This window comes from Mastigoproctus giganteus, chromosome 4 (genome assembly GCF_048544385.1).
Source record: "Mastigoproctus giganteus isolate SK-2022 chromosome 4, ASM4854438v1, whole genome shotgun sequence".
Classification (NCBI taxonomy): Eukaryota; Metazoa; Arthropoda; class Arachnida; order Uropygi; family Thelyphonidae; genus Mastigoproctus; species Mastigoproctus giganteus.
Window position 1 is genome coordinate 137,739,978 of NC_143578.1, and position 27,308 is coordinate 137,767,285.

Below are 27,308 nucleotides of genomic sequence, written 5' to 3' on the forward strand. Positions count from 1 at the left end.
ATTTCATCCATCCATTAACTCCAAATACCCGTCCAGCTCTACCCTGAACCCATTCAAGCTGCCAAACCTCCACAATGGCAGGTGGAAGTTTGTTCCAGCAATCAACCACCCACCAGATAAAGGCAAACCTCTGCAGGTCTATTCTATAACTCTTTCCTCAATTTGAATTTATGTCCCCTCAGGCAACCAATCCGGGCAAGAGGAAGAACCCCATCAGCACTGAGCTTGTTCAAACCATTCAAGGCCTTATATACCTCAATCAGATCACCTCGCTGGTGCCTAGTCTCCAGACACTGCAACTTGCAGAACCTAAGTCCTTCTTCCCAAGAGCAACCCCTTGTTCCCCTCACCAACCTCGCCGCCCCCCTCTACACCCGCTCCAGCAGCTCCACATCCCTCCCGAAGCGAGGCCTCCGGACCCCCACACAGCACTCAAGGTGTAGCCCGACCATTGCCCTACACAAGGGGACAATCACCTCCCCATTCCTACTAGAAAAACTCCTGCACATCACCGACAAGACACCATGAGCCACTCCTGCAAACTGTCCGCACTGCTCAGAAAACTTGATATCAGACTGCACTATTATTCTCATTCTCAACCACCCTGAGTGGTTGAGAATGTAACATATCAACTGTGTAGTACTACACAGTTGATATGTTACTCTGGGGTTACTGCTACCCATATGCAGTACTTTACATTTGTCAATGTTAAACTCCAGTTGCCACCTCTCAGCCAATCTGCTCAACTTTTCTAGATCCTGTTGAAGTAGCATATTGTCATTAGTGTCATTAACAACCCTGCCAACCTTCCTATTGTCTGCAAACTTGGACAATAAACCCGATATACCTTCATCAATATCATTGTTAAATACAGAAAACAAAAATGGGCCCAACAAGGACCCCTGGGGGACACCACTAATAACGTAAGTCCATGAAGAGTGTGTCCATTGATTACCATTCTCTGTCTTCCCCCACTCAACCATCCCTTTATCCATAGCAGTAACTTGTCTTTAATGCCATACTGCTCCAACTTATACAGTAGTTTTCCATGTGCAACAGTATCAAAAGTTTTCCTGAAATCCAAGTATATGATATTAAAATTATTTTTTGTATCCAGTTCCTTTGTGACCTCATTGTAGTATCCAATAAAATTGGTCAGATAAGACTTCCCCTTAACAAACCCATGCTGTGTCTCAATATAACTGTAGTCTTGTCAAGATGATCCTGTAGTGCTTCTTTAACCAGTGACTCCATTAATTTCCCCAAAACAAAAGTTAAAATAAGAGTTCTGTTCAGGTAGTTCTCGACTTTACGAGTTAATTCATTCCTAGTGCGCACTTGTAAAGCGAAAATTTATTTCTCACAGACATAAGGTTAAAAATAGGGGTTACGTTGCCAACAATGAAATTATTTAGCTAATTATTATTATTATTATTAGTCATATGGTGCAAGGAAGCCTGAGGCTTATGCTGCACACCAGTCAACAAAAAATTTCTGAATTACCCTGAGAGAGAGAGAGAGAGAGAGAGAGAGAGAGAGAGAGAGAGAGAGTCAGAAGTAGAAGGGAATCACCAAGAAAGAAGGTGTGTCAAGCCCATACTCACCAGATGTGAGCCTCTGGGGTGAATTAGTTTTATGTTAAAGCAATGATTGATTTATCAAAAGAAATGAAAACATAGCCTGTAAAATCAAGCAAATTATAATAATAGAGAAATTATTTATGACTTACAAATATTAAAAAATGTTTATTCTTCATCATCATCGACTAAATGCACATTCATTGATCACTCATTATTGGCTTGGCACTCGTTGGTTTGGTTTGTTGCAGAAGGAGTCATCTTCTTCAGAAATGTTTCGAGAGATTTTCAAATGTTCCAAAAATGTTTTCTTTTAATTATAAATTTCACAATTGAATGCATAAGCATTTTTTAACGGCACACACAATTTGCAACTAACACGATTCGCGTGGAGTAACAAGTTTACGAAGCTTTAAAAAAAAAGGAATGAAGAAAAGATTCTGAAAATTTATTTGTTTTTTATACGATTGAAGATTTCAGTAAAGGGGAAATACATTTCACCATAATAACATAAAAAACCACAACTCCAGCTATCGGTATTTTGGCAAATGCAAGATCAAGTTTACTACCCGTTTATAATTGCTTGCAGTAACAGAAAAGCCTAATAAACCAGAAAGTGCAAATTGTTTTTATGGTCGTGACCTCCAGAAATATGCTTTAGAAAAATGTCACAAAGGTGTTTAAAATTGATTCTTATAACAGAACATATGATAACAATGAAAGTGTAGTGCATTTTAATGATTTGAATTGGTAACAAATAATTTACAAACCATGCTCACGACCTTTTATATGGCCTTAAGGTCACTCGTGACATTTTAGAGAGATAAATAGCTTAGTTATATAGCAAAAATTTCAACTTCCAAAATCTCGAAATGAATTACCAAAAAACAATGTGTTATTGGGTTCACATTACGATATTTTAATGGTACAATGGTGTCTCTGCAAATGAATAATATCGTAAAGCGGGGTACACTGTATTGTATAGCTATGCACGTGGTTTGGAATGCGGTATTTACGAATGTTTAACATTCATTTTATGCAATTAATGTTCATATTTTCGATTCTGTTGATACTTGATACTTGGGGGGGGGGGGACTCGTAAAGCAAGAACTGCCTGTAATTACTTGTGTCACCCTTTTATCCCCCTTTGTAAATTGGGTCACGTTTGCACATCTCCAGTCCATGCAGCCATCCCCTGAGTCCAAGGAAGTTCTCATAATTATGGCTAAGAGTTTGGTTACTTCCTTTGCTGCCTCCTTTCCCAGATGCCTTTCTTATGTTTAACTTCAACAATTACTTTATCATACAATAGCTCTCTGCCTGAGTTTGATAAACTTCTGGCATTCCCCTCTCTGAATAACTCCTCGTGTGTGAATGTAGATTTGCTGTTCTTCTTTGCATCCTTTGCCAAGGATTTCTCGTAATCTGCCTTCGCCTGCCTAACCTCCTTTGTGACTTGATTACACAGAAACTTATATCTACCATAGGCTTTGTGTCACCTAATGATTTATATGCATTTTTCTTCTCTGCCATGAGTCTCACTAGTTCATCTGACATCCGTTTAGGCCTAAACCTTGAACAGTACTTCTTAGTTCAAAATGCCTAGTAGCTTACAAGATTACGTCCTTGAATTCTTCCCATTTAAAATTTGCTGTTGGTAACATCATCAGTTAGTTCCACTGTATAGGCTTTAGAAACTAGTGCCCAAAGGGGACCCAGTTTTTAAACAAGAAGCAGTGCAAGAATCACTTTCACCTCCACCTGCGGCTACTGTTAATCTTTTAGTCTGTGAATCTCCCCAAGCTAAAAGTTTTCCATCCCACCTAATACTGCCTTGATAGCATCAAATATTCTTGTACCCCTTCTATTTAAGTGTATCCCATCCCTATAGAAGCAGTCTCTCCTGTTAACAAGCACAGGCCACGCTACAAAAAATTCTACCCCACGAGCCATGCACAATCTCTCCAGGGCCAAACTGATTGATAAGACTCTCATCATGTACTTCCTCCTATTGTGTCAGCACAATTGCAGACACTTTCAAATTTAACCCTAAATCATGACTTTTTTTCACCACTGACCTGTATTTGTTAAGTAAGTTGCAGATCTACTCTTGATTTCATTAGTGCCAACGTGTATAACAATATCATCCTTTGTGTCCTTAAAAGATGATATCTGCTCTACAATGTCACCAACTTTTGTCCATGGCAGACATATACTCTGGTCCTATGCCACCTTTCCTATACTTTTTACACAATATATTACCTGTCTCCCTGACAATGGAGTCACCAACAATAACTATCTCCTAAGGGATCAGTGCATTCTGCAATGAAGGTTGCCGCTGTGTAGCTTGATGCACAGAAGGGAGATCTGGCAGTGAGTTGAGCAGCTGAGAGCTTGATGGGTCCCCCACGTTAATACCTTCACGGCATCTACCCTACTCTTCAAACTCTCATAGGCACCCATCAGAACACTAAGTTGGCACCTAATTTCTTGACACTCTTTGAACCTAGCAGATACAAAGACATCCTCCTTGGCTAGATAATGGCCTGTTCCAGAAAGCTCCAAAAACATTTCACAACCTGTATATTTTTTGAGGCTGTGATGCATTGGAGAACAGTCCCCCTCGGTTCTCTGCACATTGCTTTGCTGCTCTAGTCTGGGGCATGATATCTGATTGAATACAATGAAAATTAATAAGATTAATCAATTATCAATACTCCACTAACTAATAGATTTCTAAATGCAGTGATACATACTATGCTATTTAGTTTTACATTAGCTACCTATTTACCATAATTAAAAATTTGAATTTCCTACCACTTGCTCTACACTACAACAATGGCGCCAAGTTTCGAATGAAACACCCGTTTTACATATATTAAGTAGTAACCTACAAAATCTCTATCTAAATTAAAAATAACAAGCATAACTAGGTCTATAAAGTTACTTATAAAGTACGATGTAATATGACAATCAAGTAAATAAAATGGCAAAAAACATATTTCTTGGAGATCGAATTTCACTGTATCCACCTGTAATTACACTCAGTGCCCTATCCAGTCAGATATGAAGCTTTCTGAGAGTGCAGACAGGCCGCAAGAGCAGCTCACGGCGCCCCTTCAATGATATACAGGAACCTTGCCAGCAGGGAAAAGGAGGTAACTATTCTCCTGCACAAGGAAATGGTCAGGCCACACCCCGAGCACTGCACACAGGTCCGGAGGCCTCACTTCAAGAAAGATGCAGAGGTGCCGGAACAAGTACCGAGAAGGGCAACGAGACTGGTGAATGGAACAAAGGGCCGCTGTTACAAAGAAAAGCCCAAGTTCTGCAAACTGCAGTGCCTGGAGACTACGCCTTTGAGGTGATCTGATAAGGGTACCTTGAATGGGTTGAACAAGCTAATTGCTAATGGGAGTCCTCCCCCCGCCCGGACTACTCACCTGATGGGACATTAATTCAAAACAATAGATGTGCAGAAATCTGCTTTTAGCCAGCGAGTGATTGATTGCTGGAACAAACCTCCATCTGCTGTAGTGGAGGTTCACAACTTAAACAAGTTCAGGGCAGAACAAGACGAACGTTTGAAGTGAATAGATGGGTGAAATGGAAAAGGGGTTTTTTTTGGCTAATGCTATACACTAATGAGCCAAAACATTATGACAGCAAGTCATTATGCAAATTGAAACAACTGCAGGTGAACTACGGCGCATGTGCGGATCAGGACACTATAAAAAACACCTGATACTGAGCTCCGTTAATCAGTGTTACTCTTGTTCTTCAGATGGGAAAGGTAGCAGATTTAAGTGAGTTTGACAAAGGCCAAATTGTAATGGCCAGACGACTGGGTCAGAGCATATCCGAAATGGCACGGCTGGTGGGATATTCACGGTCAGCCGCGGTTAGTACCTACTAAAAGTGGCCCAAGGAGGGGAAACCCACAAACTGCCAGCAAGGTGTTGGACGACTACGGCTTATTGATGCTTGAGGTGAGCGAAGGCTCTCCCGGATGGTACGTGGCAACAGAACGGAAAATGTGACGCAACTCACCAGTAATTGGAATGCTGGTGATGGGAGTAATGTGCCACAACACAAAGTACTTCAAACCCTGATGAAAATGGGGCTGCGTGGTCACTGTCTGCTCCGAGTGCCCATGCTAACCACAGTCCACCGACAACATAGCCTACAATTCAGCAGGCGAGCATCGAAACTGGACTTTGAGTGATTGGAAGGTCATCTGGTTTGATGAATCACATTTCCTGTTGCACCATGTGGACAGTCGTGTACGTGTGCATCGTTTACCTGGGGAAGTGATGGCACCTGGATGCACTGTGGGATGAAAACAAGCCGGTAATGGCAGTGTCATGCTTTGGTCGATATTCTGCTGGGAGACCCTGGTCCAGTCATCCATGTGTTGGGCACTCTGATGTCTACCACCTACCTAAACATCATTGCAGACTGGGTACACCCTTTCATGGCAACGGTCTTCCCCTCTGACAGTGCCATCTTTCAGCAGGATAATGTGCCATGCCACACCACCTGGATTATTTGAGACTGGTTCGCAGAACATGAGGAAGACTTCCAGGTACTGTCCTGGCCTCCAAATTCCCCAGACATCAATCCCATTGAGCATCTGTGGTTTGTGTTGGAACAGCAACTCCGACCTGCGAAGTCTCAACCATAGACCTTACAGTAATTAAAGGATCTGCTGGTTACATGTTTGTACCAGATACCACAAGACACATTTAGAAATCTTGAAGTGTCTGTGCCTCGCCGGGTACAAGCTGTTTTGGCTGCAGTTGTAGGACCAACATCATATTAGGTAGGTGGTCATAATGTTTTGGCTCATCGGTGTATAGGCTTGCTTTCTTGCGTCATACCTCTACTGATTCTAATGCTATTGCAGCTGAAGCACTAGGTATTATGTTTGATTAAATAATCATATAATTATGTTATAATCTCTGTAAACTGATCAGAGAAATTAATGGGCAATGACAGATGCAGAGGAAAGAAATGTTCTTGGTTCAGAAACTAAGTGCAATTTACTAAATATAAAAATCATGAATTTTTACATATTTGCTTATTATATTAATCACAGCAGAAACATGAAATATATAATGAGTTAATTGAATCTAGATTAACAATAATGCTTTCAGATTTATTTATTTAATTGGGCAAAATATCTCTAGAGAATATACCTCAAAAACCTCTTACATTTTTCATGTAATTTGCTATATCATAATTGCTTAAAAGTTTTTTTTTTACATCCTTCACATTCAATTGGCTGATCTCCAACTTCAGTAAGCCCCATACTGTCTAATGCACCTAGAGCTCCTTTGGATATAGCAGGTAATAGAGGTAATAAAAACTGAAGAATGCCTCCACTTTGTTGTAACTGAGATTTACTTAAAGTAATACTACATCCTTTTTGGGATTTATTAATATGATTAATTTCAGTCTGAGTTAATGGCAAATTAGAATTAGCAGGTTTAGTTTTATCAATTCTTATTCCAAGAGTTTATTTTTGTATGTGCTAGCAATGGTTTTCTTTTGATTATTAGATAAGTATTTGATTTGAGGATGCTCGGATCGCAGAACAGTACGGATGGTGGATTTTTGGCTGCTGTAAAGGGATAAGTATTTGTTAATTTTTAACATATTCTTTGTTATTTAACATAGTACATTGTGTTTTACGGAGATATTAAATAGGTTTAGTAGCGTTCGTTAGCTTCTTATTTTGAATTTAACCATCGATTTTTGGAAGTTACAATTCCCGGTGTTGGCACCAATATTGTTGAACTAGCTGCCATATTGTAGTCAATAAGAAATAGCTTAATGTATATATATCTCGAACTGATAGCGTAAGGTATAAAGTTAAACTAGATAGCGTAATACGAAGCACTGTATTAGAAATCTGTTAGCTTATTATGGAATTATCAATTAATCAAAAATATTATTAATCTTATTAAATTTCATTGTTAATTAAATTGTATTTAAATGGAAATCATGACTAGAGCTGCGAAGCAAAGATCACAGACTAGCGAGAGTGCTCTGGCTTGAGGCAGAAACGAAGGGAGCGATTCGCCAACGAATCACAGTTTCAAAAAATGTGCGAAATGTGAAATGTTTGCCAACCTTTCTAAAATAGGACATGATCTAGCCAAGGAGGATGCCTTTGCTTGTGCCAGGTGTCTGGAGTGTCAAGAAATTAGGCACCAACTCAGCATTCTGATGAGCATCTATGAGAGCTTGAGGAGTAGGGTAAATGCCCTTGAAGAAATTAATATGAGGGACCCATCAGGCTCTCAGCTGCCCAGCTCAATGACAGAGCTCATTCCTGTGCATCAAGGCAACACAGAGGCAATCTCCAAGGCAGAATGCATTGGTCCCAAAGGAACTAGTTATTGTTGGTGACTCTACTGTCAGGGAGACTGGGAATATACTATGTAAGAAGGATAGGTGGAACAGGACCAGGGTATGTCTGCCAGGGACAAAAGTTAATGATGTAGAGCAGATATCATCTTTTAAGGGCACAAAAGATGATATTGTTGTACACGTTGGAACTAATAACATTAAGAGTAAGAGATCTGCAAATTTACTCAACAAGTACAGGTCAATGTTTAAAAAAGTCGCAAGTTAGGGTTCAATATGAAAGTGTCTGCAATTCTACCCAGGTGCATCCGTAGCCAGGAGCGGCAGGAGCAGCAGTGCGTAGCACACGTTTCTTGATTAGACCAGGGTTCTAGCCCGTGCCCACCAAATATGCGGAAAGGTTAGGGAATGACCACTGCATATCCCCGGAGCAATATGGCCTTAGTTGCTAATGCACCTAAAAACCAAATAACAAACAAGCAGTTCTGCCAAAACACAACAGGAGGGAGTATATGATGAGAGCCTTGTCAATCAATTCGGTTCTGGAGAGAATGTGCAAGGCTCAAGGGGTAGAATTTTTTTCAGCCTGATCTGTGCTTGTTGACAGGAGAGACTGCTTCTACAGGGATGGGATACACTTAAACAGAAAATGTGCAAGAATATTTGCTGATGCTATTAGGGCTTATAGTGTTAAGTGGGTCGGAAAACTGCTAGTATGGGGGAATACACAGACAAAGGTTAACAGTGGCTGCAGGCAGAGGCAAAAGTGATTCTTGCACTGCTTCTATTAGAATGGCAACAGACTGGAAAGCACAGTAATTTTCAGGACTGCTGTGAGTCATAGTGGAACAAGTAAATGCATGGGCTGTGTTAGGGTGACTAGGAGCAGGAACATGTGCATGTATACTTGCATGCACACCAATGCTAGAAATATAGTTAATAAATTTGATGAGCTTGAAGTGCTAGTGAAGACCTCAAAGGCAGATATTGTTGGGATATAAGAGATGTGGTGGCACATAGGTATAGGCAGTGCAGAGTTGGAATTTGGAGAGTGCAATGTGTACAGGAAGGATAGACAAGATAGGAAGGGAGAAGGGGTTATGCTATTAGTTAAGAAACACAAAATCTAAGGAAGTGCATCCAATTGATGTTGGTGGACAATGCAGTGTTGTCTGTTTGGTGTGAAATAAGCACTGGGAAAGGAAAAATGAGAGGTGTGTGTTATAGGCCTAATGAATCTGATGAGTATAGTGAGCAATTGTGCAGAGAAATAGAGTGGGCCAGTAAATCAGAATGTCTATTATAAGACATTCTTTTAACTTTCCAGATATTGACTGGAACTTGTGGATTGGTCACTTGCACACTAGCAAGACTTTTGTGGATTTATTGGTTGACTGTTTTCTATAGCAACATGTTCGAGAGGCAACTAGAGGGAGTAATAATCATCTTGATTATCAGTAGTGATTCTTCATGCATTAAAAATCTGCAAATAAAGGAACCACTGGGCGACAGTGATAATGTATTGATGTGGGAATTATCGAAAGATGTAACTACCATTGAGGCTAAACGGAAGGGCTTTTGCTTTTATAAAGGTGACTACAGAGGCCTCAGACAGTTTTTAAATTCTGTACAGTGGGATCAACTGGTGATGTTACTAACAGTGAATTCTAAATGGGAAGCCTTCAGGGGCTTAATTTTGGAGGCTACTAGGCTTTTCATTCCAACAAAGAAATACTGTTCAATGTTTAGGCCTAAATGGAAGTCAGATGAATTAATGAAGACTCATTAATGCTAAATGAGGCTTCATTAATTAAGGCTAGTGGCAGAGAAGAATAATCTATGGGATGTATATAAAGTATCAGACAATACAGAAGCCTATGGCAGGTATAAACTAGTCTGTAATCAAGTCACAAAGGAGGTAAGGCAGGTGAAGGCAGATTATGAGAAATCTTTGGCAAAGAATGCAAAGAAAAAACAGCAAAGAGTTCTTTATTTATGTAAACTCTAGAAGGAAAGGGATGAATCAGATTGGACCACTTAACATAGATGGGTTGACTATTGATGATCATGCTTAGGTAGCTGATAAACTGAATGAGTATTTTGCATCTACATTCACACATGAGGAGTTATTCAATGAGGGGAGTGCCAGAAGTTTGCCAAACGCTAACAGGGAGCTAAGTGATTTTGTAATAACTGAGAGCAAAGTAGAGGAGAAATTGTTGAAGTTAAACATAAGAAAGGCACCTGGAGTGGACAGGATCTACCCAGTTATATTAAAGGAGGCAGCAAAGGAAGTAAGCAAACCCTTAGCCATAATTATGAGAGCTTCCTCGGACTCAGGGGAGGTCCCTATGGACTGAAGGTGTGCAAATGTATCACCAATTCACAGAGGAGGTTCAAAAGGTGACACATGTAGCTACAGACTTTTAGTTTTACTTGGGTTCCGGCAAAAATAATGGAATAATCTTGTCGAACTTCATTGGCAATTAAATTGTAATTTTAACTATACATATAACCACTTAGGTTACGGAACATAAATAATTAGTAAATATAAATAATTAATACATAACTTGATACAGAAGTTATATAAAGGGATTTCGTAGATAACACTCGTTACTGAAGCGCGATACAGCATATCCGGAATTCGATAGCATTAGCTTTGTATAGTATAGTGCATAATATAATATTGTCAATTAATCAGTACATCTATTAATCTTGTTAAACTTCATTGTCAATTAAATTGTACTTTTAACTATATATATATATAACGACTTAGAGTACAAACGTAGCAAATAATTAATACATACTTGATACGGAAGTTATATAAAGGGAACTCGTAGATAACACTCGATACCGAAAAATAAATATAGCGTTATAACTGTGTTAAGATACAAGTTTAAGGTTTTAATTTTGTTCTGAAATTGTAATTTTATTGACATTTAAATCGAAATCATGACTCTGACCACAGCAGCAAAGCAAAAGGCTCAAGCTAATGGGAGTGCTGTGACTCAGGGGAGAACTGAGGGGGGCGGTTGCCCCCTGAATCACGGCCTTTTAAGATGCACTGTTTGCTTGATGTTTGCGGAGCAATCGGGTACGGGACATGATACTGCCATGGGGGATGTCTTTGTGTGTGCACGATGCAAGGAGTGCAAGGAAATTAGGCGACAACTCGGCGTTGTTATGGGCCTATATGAGACCTTGAAGGACAGGGTGGATGCCCTCGAAGGAAATAAATTGAGGGGCCCATCAAGCTCTCAGCTGCCCACATCAACACCAGAGCTTGGACTTGGTCATCTTGCAACACAGAGGCAGCCCCCAAGGCAGAATGCGCTGGTTCAACAGGAACTAGTAGTTGTTGGTGACTCAATTGTCAGGGAAACGGGGAACATGCTTTGTAAAAAGGATAGGTGGAACAGGACCAGGGTATGTCTGCCAGGGGCAAAGGTTGATGACGTTGTAGAGCAGATATCATCTTTTAAGGGCACAAAAGGTGATATAGTTGTACACGTTGGCACTAATGATATTAAGAGTAGGAGACCAGCGGAATTACTTAACAAGTACAGGTCACTGTTGAAAAAAAGCCGTGAAGTAGGGTTGAATTTGAAAGTGTCTGCAATTCTGCCCAGACACGATAGGAGGGAGTATATGATGAGAGCCTTGTCGATCAATTCGGCCCTGGAAAGATTGTGCAAGGCTGAAGGGGTAGAATTTTTTTCAGCCTGGTCTGTACTTGTTAACAGGAGAGATTGCTTCTACAGGGATGGGATACACTTAAATAGAAAGGGTGCAAGAATATTTGCTGATGCTATCGAGGCAGTGTTAGGTGGGTCGGAAAACTGCTAGCTTGGGGGGAGACAAAGACTAATGGATTAACAGTAGCCACGGGCAGAGGTGAAAGAGATTCTTGCACTGCTTCTATTGGAATGAGCAGAAGCCTGAAAAACAAGATGCAGGATATTTCAGAGACTGCTGGAAGTCATTGCGGTACAAGTAAACACATGGGTTGTGTTAGGGTAGCTAAGAATAGAAACAGGTGCATGTATACTTGCGTGTACACTAATGCTAGGAGTTTAGTAAATAAATTTGATGAATTTGAGGTATTACTCAAAACATCAAAGGCAGATATTGTTGGGATATCAGAGACGTGGTGTCACACAGATATAAGGAATGCAGAACTGGAATTTGGGGAGTACAACGTCTACAGAAAGGATAGACAGGATAGGAAGGGAGGAGGGGTTATGCTATTAGTTAAAAAACACATAAAATCCAAGGAAGTGAAGCCAGTTGACATCGCTGGACAGTGCAATGTTGAGTCAGTTTGGTGTGACATAAGCATAGGTAAATCAAAATTGAGAGTAGGAGTGTGCTATAGGCCTAATGACTCTGATGAGTATAATAAGATACTGTACAGAGAAATAGAGTGGGCCAGTAAATCAGAGAGTCTTATAATGGGGGATTTTAATTTCCCAGATATTGACTGGAATTTGTGGGTTGGTCACTCACACACTAGCACGGCTTTTGTGGATTTATTGGATGATTGTTTTCTACACCAGCATGTTCGGGAGGCAACTAGAGGGAGTAATACTCTTGATCTGATTATCAGTAGTGATTCTTCATGCATTAAGAATCTGCAGATAAATGAACCACTGGGTGGCAGTGATCACAGTGTGCTGAAGTGGGATTTACTCAAGGAGGTAACTACCATCAGAGGTAAAGGGAAGGGTTTTTGCTTTCGTAAAGGAGACTATGCTGGTCTGAGACAGTATTTAAATTCTATACAGTGGGACCAACTGATGATGTTACCAACAGCAAATTCAAAATGGGAAGCATTCAAGGAACTAATCTTGGAAGCTACCAGGCTTTACATACCAACCAAGAAATATTGTTCAAGGTTCAGGCCTAAATGGTTGTCAGATGAACTAATGAGACATATGGCAGAGAAGAAAAATGCATGGGATACATACAAATTAATGGGTGACGTGGAAGCCTATGATAGATATAAGTTGGTCTGTAACCAAGTCACAAAGGAGATTAGGCAGGCAAAGGCAGATTATGAGAAATCCTTGGCAAAGGATGCAAAGAAAAACAGAAAAGAGTTCTTTACCTATTTAAACTCAAGAAGGAAAGGGATGAATTAGATTGGTCCACTGGATGTTGATGGTTCAACAGTTGAGGATCCAGCTCAGGTGGCTAACAATCTAAACGAGTATTTTGCATCTACATTCACACATGAGGAGTTATTCAGGAAGGGGAATGTCGTAGGTGAAGTAAACATTGGCAGTGAGCTAGATGATTTTCTAATAACTGAGAGGAAAGTGGAGGAGAAATTGTTGAGGATAAACATAAAAAAGGCACCCGGGGTGGATGGGATCTATCCAGTTATATTAAAGGAGGCAGCAAAGGAAGTAAGCAAACCCCTAGCCATAATTATGAGAGCTTCTTTGGACTCAGGGGAGGTACCCATGGACTGGAGATGTGCAAATGTAACCCCAATTCACAAAGGAGGATCAAAGGCTGACACAAGTAATTATAGACCTGTTAGTTTAACTTCGGTTCCAGGAAAATTAATGGAGGCACTGGTTAAAGAAGCACTGCAGGATCATCTGGACAAGAATTCAGTTATAGCTCAGACACAGCATGGGTTTGTTAAGGGCAGGTCTTGTCTGACCAATTTGATTGGATACTATGATGTAGTCACAAAAGAACTGGATGCAGGGAATAACTTTGATATTATATATTTGGATCTTAGAAAGGCTTTTGATACTGTTGCGCATGGAAGACTGCTGCACAAATTGGAGAAGTGTGGCATTCGAGGCAAATTGCTGCTATGGATAAAGGGATGGTTGAGTGGCAGAAGACAGAGAGTGGTAATCAATGGACACTGCTCAACGTGGACTAATGTTATTAGTGGAGTTCCTCAGGGTTCAGTGTTGGGTCCATTGTTGTTTTCTGTATTTATAAATGATATTGATGATGGTGTATCAGGCTTAATGTCCAAGTTTGCAGACGATACAAAGGTTGGCAGGGTTGTTAAGGACACTACTGATACTATGCTGCTGCAATAGGATCTGGAAAGGTTGAGCAGATGGGCTGAGAGGTGGCAAATGAAGTTTAACATTGACAAATGTAAAGTACTACATATGGGAAACAGTAACCCCAGATCAACGTATCAACTCTGTGGTACTACGCTGACAGTGGTAGAGAATGAAAAGGACCTGGGGGTAATTGTGCAGGCAGATATGAAGTTCTCTGAGCAGTGCAGACGAGCTGCAAGAGTAGCTCATGGTGTCTTGTCAATGATATACAGGAATTTTTCTAGCAGGGACAGGGATGTGATTATTCCCTTGTATAAGGCATTGGTCAGGCCACACCTTGAGTACTGTATACAGGTCTGGAGGCCTCATTTCAAGAAGGATGTAGAGCTGCTGGAACGAGTACAGAGAAGGGCAACAAGATTAGTGAATGGAACAAAGGGTTGCTCTTACGAAGAAAGGCTTAAGTTTTGCAAATTACAGAGCCTGGAGACTAGGCATCGCCGAGGTGATCTGATAGAGGTGTACAAGGCTTTGAATGGCTTTAGCATGCTCAATGCCGATGGAATTCTTCCTCTTGCTCAGAATAATCACCTGAGAGGGCATAAATTCAAATTGAGGAAGGACGGATGTCGGATAGATGTGCGGAAATTCGCCTTTAGCCAGCGGGCAGTTGGTTTGTGGAATAGACTTCCATCGCTTGTTGTTGAAGTTGATAGCCTAAACAAATTTAAGGCTCAGCTGGACAGGTATTTCGAACGAATTGAGGGGTGAAATGGGAGTAGTGGTTGTTTTTTTTTTTTTTTTTTTGGCTGATGCTGAATAAGCTTGCTTTCTTGCATCATATGCCTCTACTAATGCTAATGCTAATAACTGATTAAAGAAGCACTGCAGGATCATCTAGACAAGACTACAGTAACAGTTAAGACACAGAAAGGGTCTGTCACAGGGAGGTTCTGTCTGACCAATTTGATTGCGTACTATGATGTGGTCACAAAGGAACTGAATGCCAAAAATAATTTTGATAACATATACTTGGATTTCAGGAAAGCTTTTGATACTGTTGCACATGGAAGACTGCTGTACAAATTGGAGAGGTATGGCATCAAGGGCAAGCTGCTACAATGGATAAACGGATGGTTGAGTGGGTGACAACAGAGAGTGGTAATCAATGGACACTGCTGTTCGTGGACAAATGTTATTAGTGGAGTTCCCCAGGGTTCGGTGTTGGGCTCATTGCTGTTTTGTATATTTATCAATGATATTCATGAAGGTATATCAGGTTTAATGTCCAAGTTTGCAGATTATACAAAGGTTGCCAGGGTTGTTAAAAACAGTAATGACAGTATGCTACTCCAACTGTATCTAGATAAGTTGGGAAAATGGACTGAGAAGTGGAAACTGGAGTTTAACATTGAAAAATGCAAAGTACTGTATATGGGTAGCAATAACCGAAGAGAAATGTACCAACTGGGTGGTACTAGGTGATACTTTCCATTCAGGGAAGTGGAAAGTGAAAAAGACCTGGGGGTAATTGTGCAGCCAAATACAAAGTTTGCTGTGCAGTGCAGAGGGGCTGCCAGGGCAGGTCATGGAGTGTTGTCAATGATATATAGGAATTTTGCTAGCAGGGACAGGGAGGTGATAATCCCATTATACAAGGCAATGGTCAGGCCACACCTAGAGTACTGTGTACAGATCTGGAGGCCTCATTTTAGGAAGGATGTAGAGTTGCTAGAATGAGTAGAAAGAAGGGCAACAAGATTGTTGAGGGGAACAAAGGGGTGCTCTTACCAAGAAAGGCTTAAGTTTTGCAAATTGCAGTGCCTGGAGAGAAGGCACCTGCGAGGTGATCTGATTGAGGAATATAAGGCCTTGAATGGGGTTGATCAATCTGAATGCTGATGGGATTCTTCGTCTTGCTCAGAATAAGAACCTGAGAGGGGGCACAGTTTCAAATTAAGGAAAGATAGTTGTAGAATCGATGTGCAGAAATTTGCCTTTAGCCAGCGGGTAGTTGATTGGTGGTAAAGGCTTCCATCTTTTGTTGTGGAAACTAATAGCCTAAATAAATTTAAGGCTGGGCTGGGCTGGATAGGCATTTAGAACAAATGGAGGGATGAAATGGGAGGATTTTTTTTTTTTTTTGCTGATGCTGCATAAGCTTGCTTTCTTGCATCGTATGCCTCTATTAATATGCTAATGCTAAGTATACTTTAATTCCATACAACATTCTTTGTTACAACACAGTACAGTACCTGAATTCTCCGGGTTGAAAATGGGATGAGATTCACTTGGGTCATGCTCTCCAAACAATACCTCCACCATGCTAGATGCTTGTCCATTATGGCATTTAAGTAAATTTTTTAGGCCTCTATATAAAATATATATCATTGCTAGACTTAGTTACTTTTCTATAATGAATGTTTGAGTGTAAATACTTGCAATAACAATAATAAACACTTGCAATATTTACATTCAAGCATATAATGTAAATTTTCTTTTTGTGAAAAAATAAACCACAAAAAAGCAGATCTCATAAACTGAAATTCATTTAGGTAATGGGTTTTTTCCAGATCTGTTTTTTTTTTTTTTTTTTTCACTTTTTATTTACAAGTGAATTGTGTCAGAATTCTACACAACTAAATAATAAAAAGTACAGGACTATATAGTCCTTTTGTGTGTTTTTTTGGCCTGCAGAGTTTAAGCAATATAGGAAAACACTATCTTAATGCAATCATTGTGAAAAAAACTGTTTCCTTTGTATCACACTACTTTTAAATGGAGTTCTGCCTCCACTGACTTCTGGGGTTGTCTTCCCTATCATCCCCATATTTCTATTCCCCCTTTCAGTCTTTTACCCCAGTCTCTGACTTATTGCACCTTTTTTTTTCCAATAGGCCCTTGTCACTGAAATCTTCGGAAAGTAGGTGGCAGGGCCTGCCAGACTACTGCTGCCATTCCTTTTTGCCTGACCTACTCAGGGATAAGTGAACAACAGGGGCTCAACAGCTAAATGGTCGGAGGAACAACATAATATGACACTACATTAACAAACACATTACACTTTTTGAAAACCCTGGCCTACACAGATTCTGTGGTACACGAACACAGTACACAATGTGGAGAACCTTAGGGCTGTTAGACAATGAACACTTTACTACTTTTAAATGTCTCTGAACTGTTCAAAATTGTCATCAGAAATTGCTATTTGATGAGAAAACTAGTTATGACTTGAAATAGGTTCTCATATCTTTTAAATAATGACAGGTTACTCTTTCAGGAATGCCATTTGTTTAAATATAATCGTATCCAGGCAACTGAAAACAAAGGTTGTTCTCTTGTGATTACTAAGGCAAAAGTTGATCCTATGCAATTTACACTCTGCAGAAAAAATGAATAAATAAAATTAAATTAAATTAAAAACAAAATAAAATGAAGTAGAAATTTTTCATTAGTTCAACTAGGCCAAACAGCATTAGATGCTTTCTCATTTCTGCTGTATATTTATACTCCAATAGCACAAGAGGGGGACCACAGTATTCCTGATATTAAAACTGAGTGATATTATAACAGAAGTTGACATTTTTTTTTAATTACACTGAAATTAATAATAAAATTTAATTAAGAGATAAAATTCATACATATCACACATAGCTATTGAACCCAGTTACATTAAATAATGTCCTACTTTCATAGGCAAGCATTGAAGTCACTATTTACATAACAGATATGTATGTATACATTAAAACACAAAATTATATATGTACAGCATATAACATGCTAAATAATACAGTACTGTACTATCTAGATATAATATAGTATTATTTACTAAAAAAAAAAAAAAAACAAGATATAATCTGATTTTTTTTATTACTTTTTTTGTTTACCAACCAGAAATGCTTTTTAAAATATCATATTTAATTCTGCAATACTCCCTAATATGTGGAAACTAGAACAGAAATGGGTGAGACTAATAAAGAACTTTCTGAAAACAGAACTGAATGTAGTAGTAGTAGTGGCATGTGATGCAAAAAAATTTACAAAACAATTCCCTCTAGATGTTTGTCCAGTTCCTCCTTAAATTTATTTAACCTATCAACTTCCAACAACGACAGATGGAAGTTTGTTCCAGCAATTAACCACCCGCTGGCTAAAGGCAAATTTCTGCACATCTATTCTACATCTGTTTTTCCTCAATTTGAATTTATGCCACCTTAGGTTCGTAATCTGAACAAGTGGAAGAACCCTATCAGAATGCAACGTGCTCAACCTGTACGCAGTGCTCATTGCCTTATATAGAGGGACAATCACCTCCTTTTCCCTGCTAGCAAAATTCCTGTACATCATTGACAAAACCCCATGACCTGCCCTGGCAGCCTGCTGCATTGCTCAGAAAACTTCATATCTGACTGCACAATTACTCCCAGGTCTTTTTCATTTTCTACCACCTTAAGTGTAGTACCACACAGTTGGTATGTTTCTCTGGGGTTACTTCTACCCATATGCAGTATTTTGCATTTGTCAATGTTAAACTTCAGTTGCCACTTCTCAGCCCATCTGCCCAAATTTTCTAGATTCTGTTGCAGTAGCACACTGCCATTAACAACCCTGCCAGCCTTTGTGTCATCTGCAAACTTCGACACTAAGCCTGATATATCTTCATCAATATCATTGATAAATATACAAAACAACAGTGGACCCAACACCGAACCCTGTGGGACTCCAATAATAACATTAGTCCATGAAGAGCAGCATCCATTGATTACCACGCTCTGTCTTCTCTCACTCAACCATCCTTTTATCCATTGTAGCAACTTACCCTTAATACCATTCTGCTCCAATTTGTACAGTAGTCTTCCATGCGCAACAGTGTCAAAAGCTTTCAGCTTCCCTGAAATCTGAGGTGCCTCCGTAGCCAGGTGGGCCGGAGCAGCAGTGCATAGCACACGCTTCTTGATTAGACTGGGGTTCGAGCCAGTGACCACCAAATACGGAGGATGCGGAAAGGTCGGGGAACGACCACCGCATATCCCTGAAGCAATATGGCCTTAATTGCTAATGCTCCTAAAAACCAAAATAACAACAACCTTGAAATCCAAGTATATGATATCAAAATTATTTTTTGCATCCAGTTCCTTTGTAACCATATCATAATATCCAATCAATTTTGTCAAACAAGACTTTCCCTTAACAAACCCATGCTATGTCTGAACTATAACTGCAGTCTGGTCTAGATGATCCTGCAGTACTTCTTTAACCAGTGACTCCATTATTTTCTCCAGAACATAAGTTAAACTAACAGGTCTGTAATTGGACCTGTGACCTTTCGATCCCCTTTGTGAATTGGGGATACATTTGCACATCTCCAGTCTGCGGGTATGAGGCTGCTCTCATAATTATGGCTAAGGGTTTGCTTACTTGCTTTGCCACCTCCTTTAATATAACTGGAGAGATTCCATCCATCCCAGGTGCCTTTCTTATGTTTAACTTCAACAATTTTTCCTCCACTTTGCTCTCAGTTATTACAAAATCATTAAGCACCCTACAACAATTTGATAACCTTCTGGCATTTTCAATCCTTATAACTCCTCATGTGTGAATGTAGATGCAATATGCTCATTCAGTTTGTTTGCTATCTGAGCAGGATCCTCAAAAGTCGAACCATCGATATCAAGTGGAACAATCTGATTCATCCCCTTCATATCATTAATAACTACTGTAATCAGTAAAGTGATCCAGCACTGAACCCTGAGATGAACTAAAAAGAGCAGTGACCATTTATAACCACTCTCTCTTCTGCCACTCAACCATCCCTTTATTAATAGCAATAACTTACCCCTAATGCCACATTGCTTCAATCTGTACAGCAATGTGTGAACACCTTCAAGTAAATTATAAAAATATGTGGGATTTACTTAAAGATGTCACTACAATCAGGTTAAACGGTTTGTTTGTTTGTTATTTGGTTTTTAGGAGCATTAGCAACTAAGGCCATATTGCTCCGGGAATATGCGGTGGTCATTCCCTTGACCTTTCCGCATTCTCCGTATTTGGTGGTAACAGGCTCGAAATCCGGTCTTATCAAGAAGCGTGTACTACACACTGCTGCTCCTTCCCACCTGGCTACGGAGGCGCCCAGGTTAAACGGAAGGGTTTTCCTTTCGTAAAGGTGACTACAGTGGCCAGAGACAGATTTTAAATTCTATACAATGGGACCAACTGATGACTTTACCAACAGAAAATTCTAAATGGGAAGCATTCAAGGAATTAATCTTAGAGGCTACCAGGCTCTTCATACCAACTAAGAAATACCATTCAAGCTTTAGGCCTAAATGGATGTCAGATGAACTAATGAGACTCACAGCGGAGAATAAAAATGCATTGGATGCATATAAATTATCAAGAGACACAGATGCCTATGGTAGACATAAGATAGTCTGAAAAACAAGTAAAAAAGGGCTTTAGGCAAGAAAAAGCAGATTATCGTGATAAGAAGGTTGATGGGGTTGATGCGGCAGTAAGGATGGTACACTACTGCAACATGATCTAGAAAAGTTGAGCAGATGGGCTGAGAGATGGCAACTCAAGTTTAACATTGACAAATGTAAAGTACAGCATGCGGGAGACAGTAACCCCAGGGTAACGTATCAACTGAGATTAGTGACTAGAACAAAGGGTTGCTGTTAGGTTTAGATAGGCTTCAGTTCTGCAAATTGCAGCTTTGGAGACTAGGCACCTGTGAGGTGACCTGATTGAGGTGTATAAGGCCTTGAATGGTTTGAGCAAGCCCAATGCTGATGGGATTCTTCTTCTTGCTCAGATTTCACACCTGAGTGGGCATATATTCAAATTGAGGAAAGACAATTATAGAATAAAGTGCAGAAATTTGTCTGTATCTTCAAATAGGCCTCTGGGGTTGGGAATATTCATACTCATATTATGCCATCATACACCATCCATATTAAAATTGTAGTTTTGTACTGATTAAAATATTGAAATTACTAGATAGAACAAATAAAGTTTAATCAACAATTACTGTATATAAAATAAAATATAATATTAAACTGCAAGATACTATTTACAATAAAACAATTAAAATACTAGATGATAAAAGCGCTAAAATATACTGTAGCTTTCGAAGGCATCCGCCTGCCTTTTCAACAGTAAGGTTTTATCGTACAGCACATCCTTAAATATCAGCAGGCTCACGACTCTCGGCACGTGGTTCCACAGAAGCATGGGCAGTATTCTTCTCATGTGTACTAGAACCGGAAATGGCTCAGGAGCGTACCAGGCAAAACCGTTCATCACATCCGAGGATCACCGCCTCAGAGGGGATGAATACAAAAAGAGCAAAAAAAAAAAAATAAAAGGAATGGACAGCTCAACATAATTGCAGAAATTGCACCAAAAATTTGGAAGGTATTGCAGGGACAACAGAGAATCTATGCTGGCTGGACAACAGAGAATCTATGCTGGCTGGACCAGTCATAGATTTAGGGAACATTTCCCTATCCAAAGATGCTTTAACTGCCATAAATATGGTCACATTGCCAGAGACTGCAGTCAGAAAGAACCTGTTTATGGTCACTGTGCAAGAGCTGGCCATGATTACAAAATTTGCAAAAATAAGTCTCAGCAGCCAAAATGTGCTACCTGCAAGGCAGCACAGCTGACTGACTATACACATAGTATCAGGGATGATAAATGCCCAAGTTGTAAAAAAATGGCAAAACTTATACAATCTAGGACCAACCATGGGCCAGAATGAAAACATAAAATGTGACTAGTGCTCTAAATCTAGTCCAATTGAATGCTCAAAGAGCAAGAACTGTTGCAGATCATATCAAACTCATATTAAAAGAAAATAAGATAGATATCTTGGTACTCCAGGAGCCCTACACACATATGGGTAGAGTTCAGGGATACCCGAGAGGCTATAAAATAATATAATACACTTCAGGAGTCCCTTCTACAGCAATAGTAGTTAAAAATACTGACCTTGCAGTCACAAAGGTGGGTCACCTCTGCTCCCCAGTGAGAGTGTGTGTGCTCATATCACCAGTGCTGTATGACAGTTTTACATTATTTCACTATATTCCAGACCAGGTGAAGGTATAAATCCAATTATTGAATACCTACAAGTAGTCACAAACTTGCTACCTATTGCAAATATCATAGTGTGTGCTGATGTCAACTGCTGGTCAGCCTTATGGCATAGCCATACGGAAGACAGAGCAGGCACACACACAACGGCCAGATACTTTCAGACTATATAGCCACCTCACCCGTTCAAGTGCTAAACCAACCAAATAACTTCCCAACTTTTAGCAGTACCATGTGGGAGAGTGACATTGATGTTACTCTTGCCACCAATTCAATAGCTTATAAAATCACAGACTGGTATGTCCGTCAAACCAGCCTGGACCACATCAGATCATAGAGTCATTTCCTTCAAACTAAAAGCAATTACACACAACCCAACACTCCCTGTTGGATATCAAATGGTATAACCTTAAAAAGGCAAACTGGTAGATTTTTCAGAACGTGCAGCAGCTGAGCTGCAAAAATAGGAAAATGAGTGGTCCAGATTAGGCAACTGACGAGCAAGCACCGACTATGGACAAACATTTTAACAAAAACAGCAGCCCTGTCTATCCCAAGGGAAAAAACCGAGGAGGCAGGCAGTTCCTTGGTGGTGTCCCAAACTGTCTATACTCAGAAGTAGGGTAAACCAGGCGAGGAGACATTTTCAAAGAGCCAGAACATCTTGGCCACAAAATGAGGTGGATGCACTGAGAGACTCTTATAAAACTCTCAGGAATCAGTATACAGCCCTCATAAGAGACAAGAAAAAGGAATGCTGGAGGCACTTGGTGGGAACTACTGGAAACAATAACCCTTGGGGAGTTGTCTACAGAATAGTGACCAACAAGCTGCCAAGAGGAGATGTCTTAGAAACTACTGTCAAACCAGATGGAACCCCAACCCTGTGTTGGGTGGATTCTGTAAATAACATCCTAGACAGTATCAATCAGACTGAAACTGAGAATCATTCCCCCACCCAGCTAGACATTATAAAAGAAAAGACTGAATATGATAATGCCAATAATGAACCTTTGTTTACAATACAAGACTTAGAAATAGCACCATCTAAAACCGAAAACAATAAATGGCCAGGTTTTGATCTCTTAGAGGTTGAGATTATCAAAAAATTAGCAGAAATAGCAGCATCAGACAAATTAATAGCATATATAATAACTGTGTGACAGAAGGTATATTCTCAAAAATATGTAAAAAAGCAGTGTTAAGATTAATTCTCAAAAACCCTGAAAAACTCCCTACTGATCCCAAATCATATAGACCAATGGCCCTACTCCCTGTACTAGAAAAAATATATGAAAGACTAATATACAGCAGATTAGCTCAATATTACACAGAAGCAGGTTTACATTCCAACAATCAGTATGGTTTTAAGCAGGGCAATTCTACAGAGGATGCCATGCAACACCTACTGACAACAGTTAAACACACAGAGGAGAAATATATGCTAGCAATCTCCATTCACTTTGCTGGGGCATTTGACTCACTTTCTGTTTTTTTTTTTTTTTTTTTTTTTAGAAGCATTAGCAACTAAGGCCATATTCCTCCGGGGATATGCGGTGGTCATTTCTTGACCTTCAGCATCCTCCGTATTTGGTGGTCACTGGCTCGAATTCCGGTCTAATCAAGAAGCGTGTGCTATGCACTGCTACTCCTGCCCACCTGGCTACGGAGGTGCCATTTGACTCACTCTGGTGGCCTAGTGTCCTTAGGAAACTCTGCCAGGCAAATGCCCCACAAAACCTCTATAAGGTAATATACAGCTACCATACAGACAGAAGTGTCTCAGTACACACAAGGTTCCAGGAATTGACATGTCCTGTGAATAAAGGCTGCCCGCAGGGTTCAATCCTTGGCCCTTTCTTCTGGACGAATTTCTGGCCTTGGATCTGCGCCCTGTGGAAAGCCTGGCCTTTACAGATGACATGATTTTCCTTGTAAAAGGTAACATGCAAGTGGTTGTAGAGCAAAGATCAAATGCCACCCTCTTGCAGCTGCAGGAGTGGGCACAAATGCACATGCTCAAAATATCGCCAGAAAAAACCAAACAAATACTTCTAAACGGCAATTTGGACATAAGACGTCCACAAATCAAAATTAACACAACCACTATAAAAATGGTAACAGAACTAAAATATCTTGGAGTGGTCTTTGATTCAAAATTAACTTTTTACCCCCATTTGATCTACTTGGCGAAGAAAGTGAGAAATTATGCAGGTATGATTGCCAGGATCAGTCGAGCAGACGGGACTCAAAAGAAAGGCCCTGACAATCATGTACCGTGCAATGTTCCTACGTGTTATTACCTATGGAGCCGATGCATGGTTCACCCGTTCGGCCATAGTAAGAAATAGGAATAAATTAGAATCGATACAAAGGGCAATACTACTCACTATTACCAGAGCATGTCGCATAGTAAGCACACCTGCGCTACAGTTGCTGGCCAGAGTTCTCCCACTTTACCTGGAAGTAGCCAAAAGAGGCCTATATTATAGATTTAAAGAGGGCATATACCCACAGAATTTCTGGGGATAGTCCTTGATACAGCCAACACCTTCAATGCTGAAAGAAAAAGAATAGCCACAAAGTTCCATGAGCTACGGCAAACAAAGTGGGAGCAGGAAACCAGAGGTTTGGTTACCAAATGGTTTCTGCTACGGGTGTCAATGGTTAGCCCAAAGCCACCTAAGTGATATTCCCCTGGACTTCTTCCAACATTTATATTGACAGGTCACGGCTCCATAAAGGCGAAACTAACCTCCTTAGAGCCGACTGATGACCCAAACTGCACCTGTGGCGAGAGTGAAGACTGGGCACACATTCTATATGAATGCATAATATATGACCTCCCCAGAACAGAGCTAATAGCACAGATTGGCCCCCTTCCCAGGGGGGCGAAGCACATCTGTTCATCATAGAAGAGAAAAATTATAAAGCCTTTACATCTGTCACACAGAAAGTATTCTAAATGCACAGAACAATCCAAAGAATGGCAATTCAGCCTTCCAGCAAAAAAATCAATAGTTAAAATTACCCAAGTTTCCCACCACGCCCAGACAATGACAAAAACTGTTAAGATAGCAGTATTCTGCACCCTGACAGAAACCTGACATGACAAAACTCCCCAGGACTACCCTGCCATGTGTAGGAACCGGGGGCCCTACACCAAATAAGTAACCATATAGGGTAGGGAGATGTACTGGAAGCCAGGGAAGCAGATTAGCTGAAAAATGTTAGTAAACTGGTAGCAAGGGGATGCAATGTACAATGAGAATGAAAGAGAGAATGAATAGGTTGGGCACTGAGTGAACTAGGAATTATGGTAAAAGGGAATAAATGGCAGTTTTCGTGAAAGAAAGAGTGACCTAGCATGAGGGAATGAATGTGGTTGGCCACGATTAGGAATAACTTTCATTACTTTATTATTATCTATATAATATCGGTATAGATACACCATAGACAGCTCTTAAGAAACTACGAAGTAGTCATTGTAATAGGCATAATTTGCTCTGTTTCTCATATTGTGCTCTTCCTTCATGACGAGTTGCCATGATATTACACTACCACGAATAAGTAACACTTCACTAATAGAGAAAACTATTGTTACTTATTCTCAGTGAGTACCACCACCCAGATGGCACCATTTCAAGGCTATTGGCCTATCATCAGTGGATGGGCAGGTACCCTGGTATTGCAGACATGACGACCCAGTTCTGAAGATAATCATCAGAAGGTAGTGCAATATCATGGCAACTCGTCATGAAGGAAGAGTACAATATGAGAAACAGAGAAAACTGTTGTTGTTGTAGTTGGGGTTTAAAGTGCAATGGCTACTTAGGCCATATTGCACTTATGGAGGTGGTGCGTACTGCCTGTGTTTGTTGATTTAGAGGCAGTTAAAAACGGTTATACAATCCTATTCGTTTTAGGAAGGAGAAGAATTCTGTGAGATTTGAATTTTCGCCTATGATATGGCTAAGTGACAAAGGTTCCTTTAAATTTGACAGAGAATTGAAAGACATTAGTCAAGCATTATTATATAGAGTACAGTCCAAAAGTATGTGTTTGACTGTGAGTGATGTCTGACAATGACTACATTGGGGAAGATCATTTCCTGACAAAAGAAACATATGGGTTAAATGAGTATGGCTGATTCTGGCTCTGGCTAGAATTACTTCTTCTTGTCTGCTTGCTATGGATCTAGAAGCCCATAATTTTATTTGGGGTTTTATTTGGAGTAGTTTATTATGGAATTGCGTTTGCCACTGAAGAGTCCATTGATCTTTACTTATTCTTTGTATATTCATTTTATAATCTGTGACTGGTACTATGGAATTCGTTGTGGCTGAGCTGGATGGATTTTTGGCAGCATCATCTGCAATTTCATTTCCTGGTATTCCGGTATGGCCTGGGATCCAGCAGAAGATAACCTTTTGCTGATGTTCTCTAAGACGGATCAACTGTGTTTTGATGAGCTTTAATAACGGGTGAGTAGGTGGGGAGTTGTTTTGCAATGCTAATTCGGAACCTTGCGAATCTGTGTATATTATGCTCTTTTGAATTGACATATGGAAGACAGTTTCTAATGCAAGCTTTATGGCATATAATTCTGTCATTTAGCTACTGCACTCTGTCGGAAGAGATAGAGAAATGATGTTATCAGGGAGTACCACTGCTGCAACCGATCCACTCTCAGACTTCGATCCATCTGTATATATTTTAGCAAAGTCGGGATAATGTTGAGTATGTTCAATGTGTAGCTGTTTGATGGTAAATTTTGATAGTGTTTCCCCCACTGGTGGAAATAATTGTCACAACATGGCATGATGACCGACCATGGAGGGTCGGGATCTATAGGATCTTGCAAGATTTTATCGAAGTGTATATCCCAATCTTCTGCTAGATGTTTTACCCTAATACCAACAGGCCGAACTGTCTGTGGTTTGTTTCTATACAGGGTCATATACAGCGGATTATAAAGTATTGATAAATTAGGAGATGGGTCACCTGGCTTTGGATCTTGATTGCATAGTTCAACAGCAACATTTTTCTCCTGATATTTAGAGGAGGTTCATGGGCTTCAATATATAAACTTTGCACTGGAGATGTTCTGAACGCACCTAATGCTGTTCTAAGAGCTGAGTGTTGATTTGGGTTGAGGCGAGATGAAACACTCCCTAGCAGAATCGAAAACAGGCGCCCCATAGTCCAGGCGTGA

At 40.1% G+C, this 27,308-nt stretch overlaps 1 protein-coding gene across 1 annotated transcript in view; it reads right to left on the minus strand.

Annotated features, from left to right (window-relative positions):
• Nucleotides 1-27,308, minus strand: part of LOC150087085 (DNA-binding protein SMUBP-2-like) — a 460,431-nt gene that overhangs the window by 324,511 nt on the left and 108,612 nt on the right. Inside the window, exon 5 of the mRNA XM_090372370.1 lies at nt 16,243-16,358. Within this exon, the coding sequence (XP_090228496.1) occupies nt 16,243-16,358 (116 nt within the window). The remainder of the gene's footprint in view (nt 1-16,242; nt 16,359-27,308) is intronic.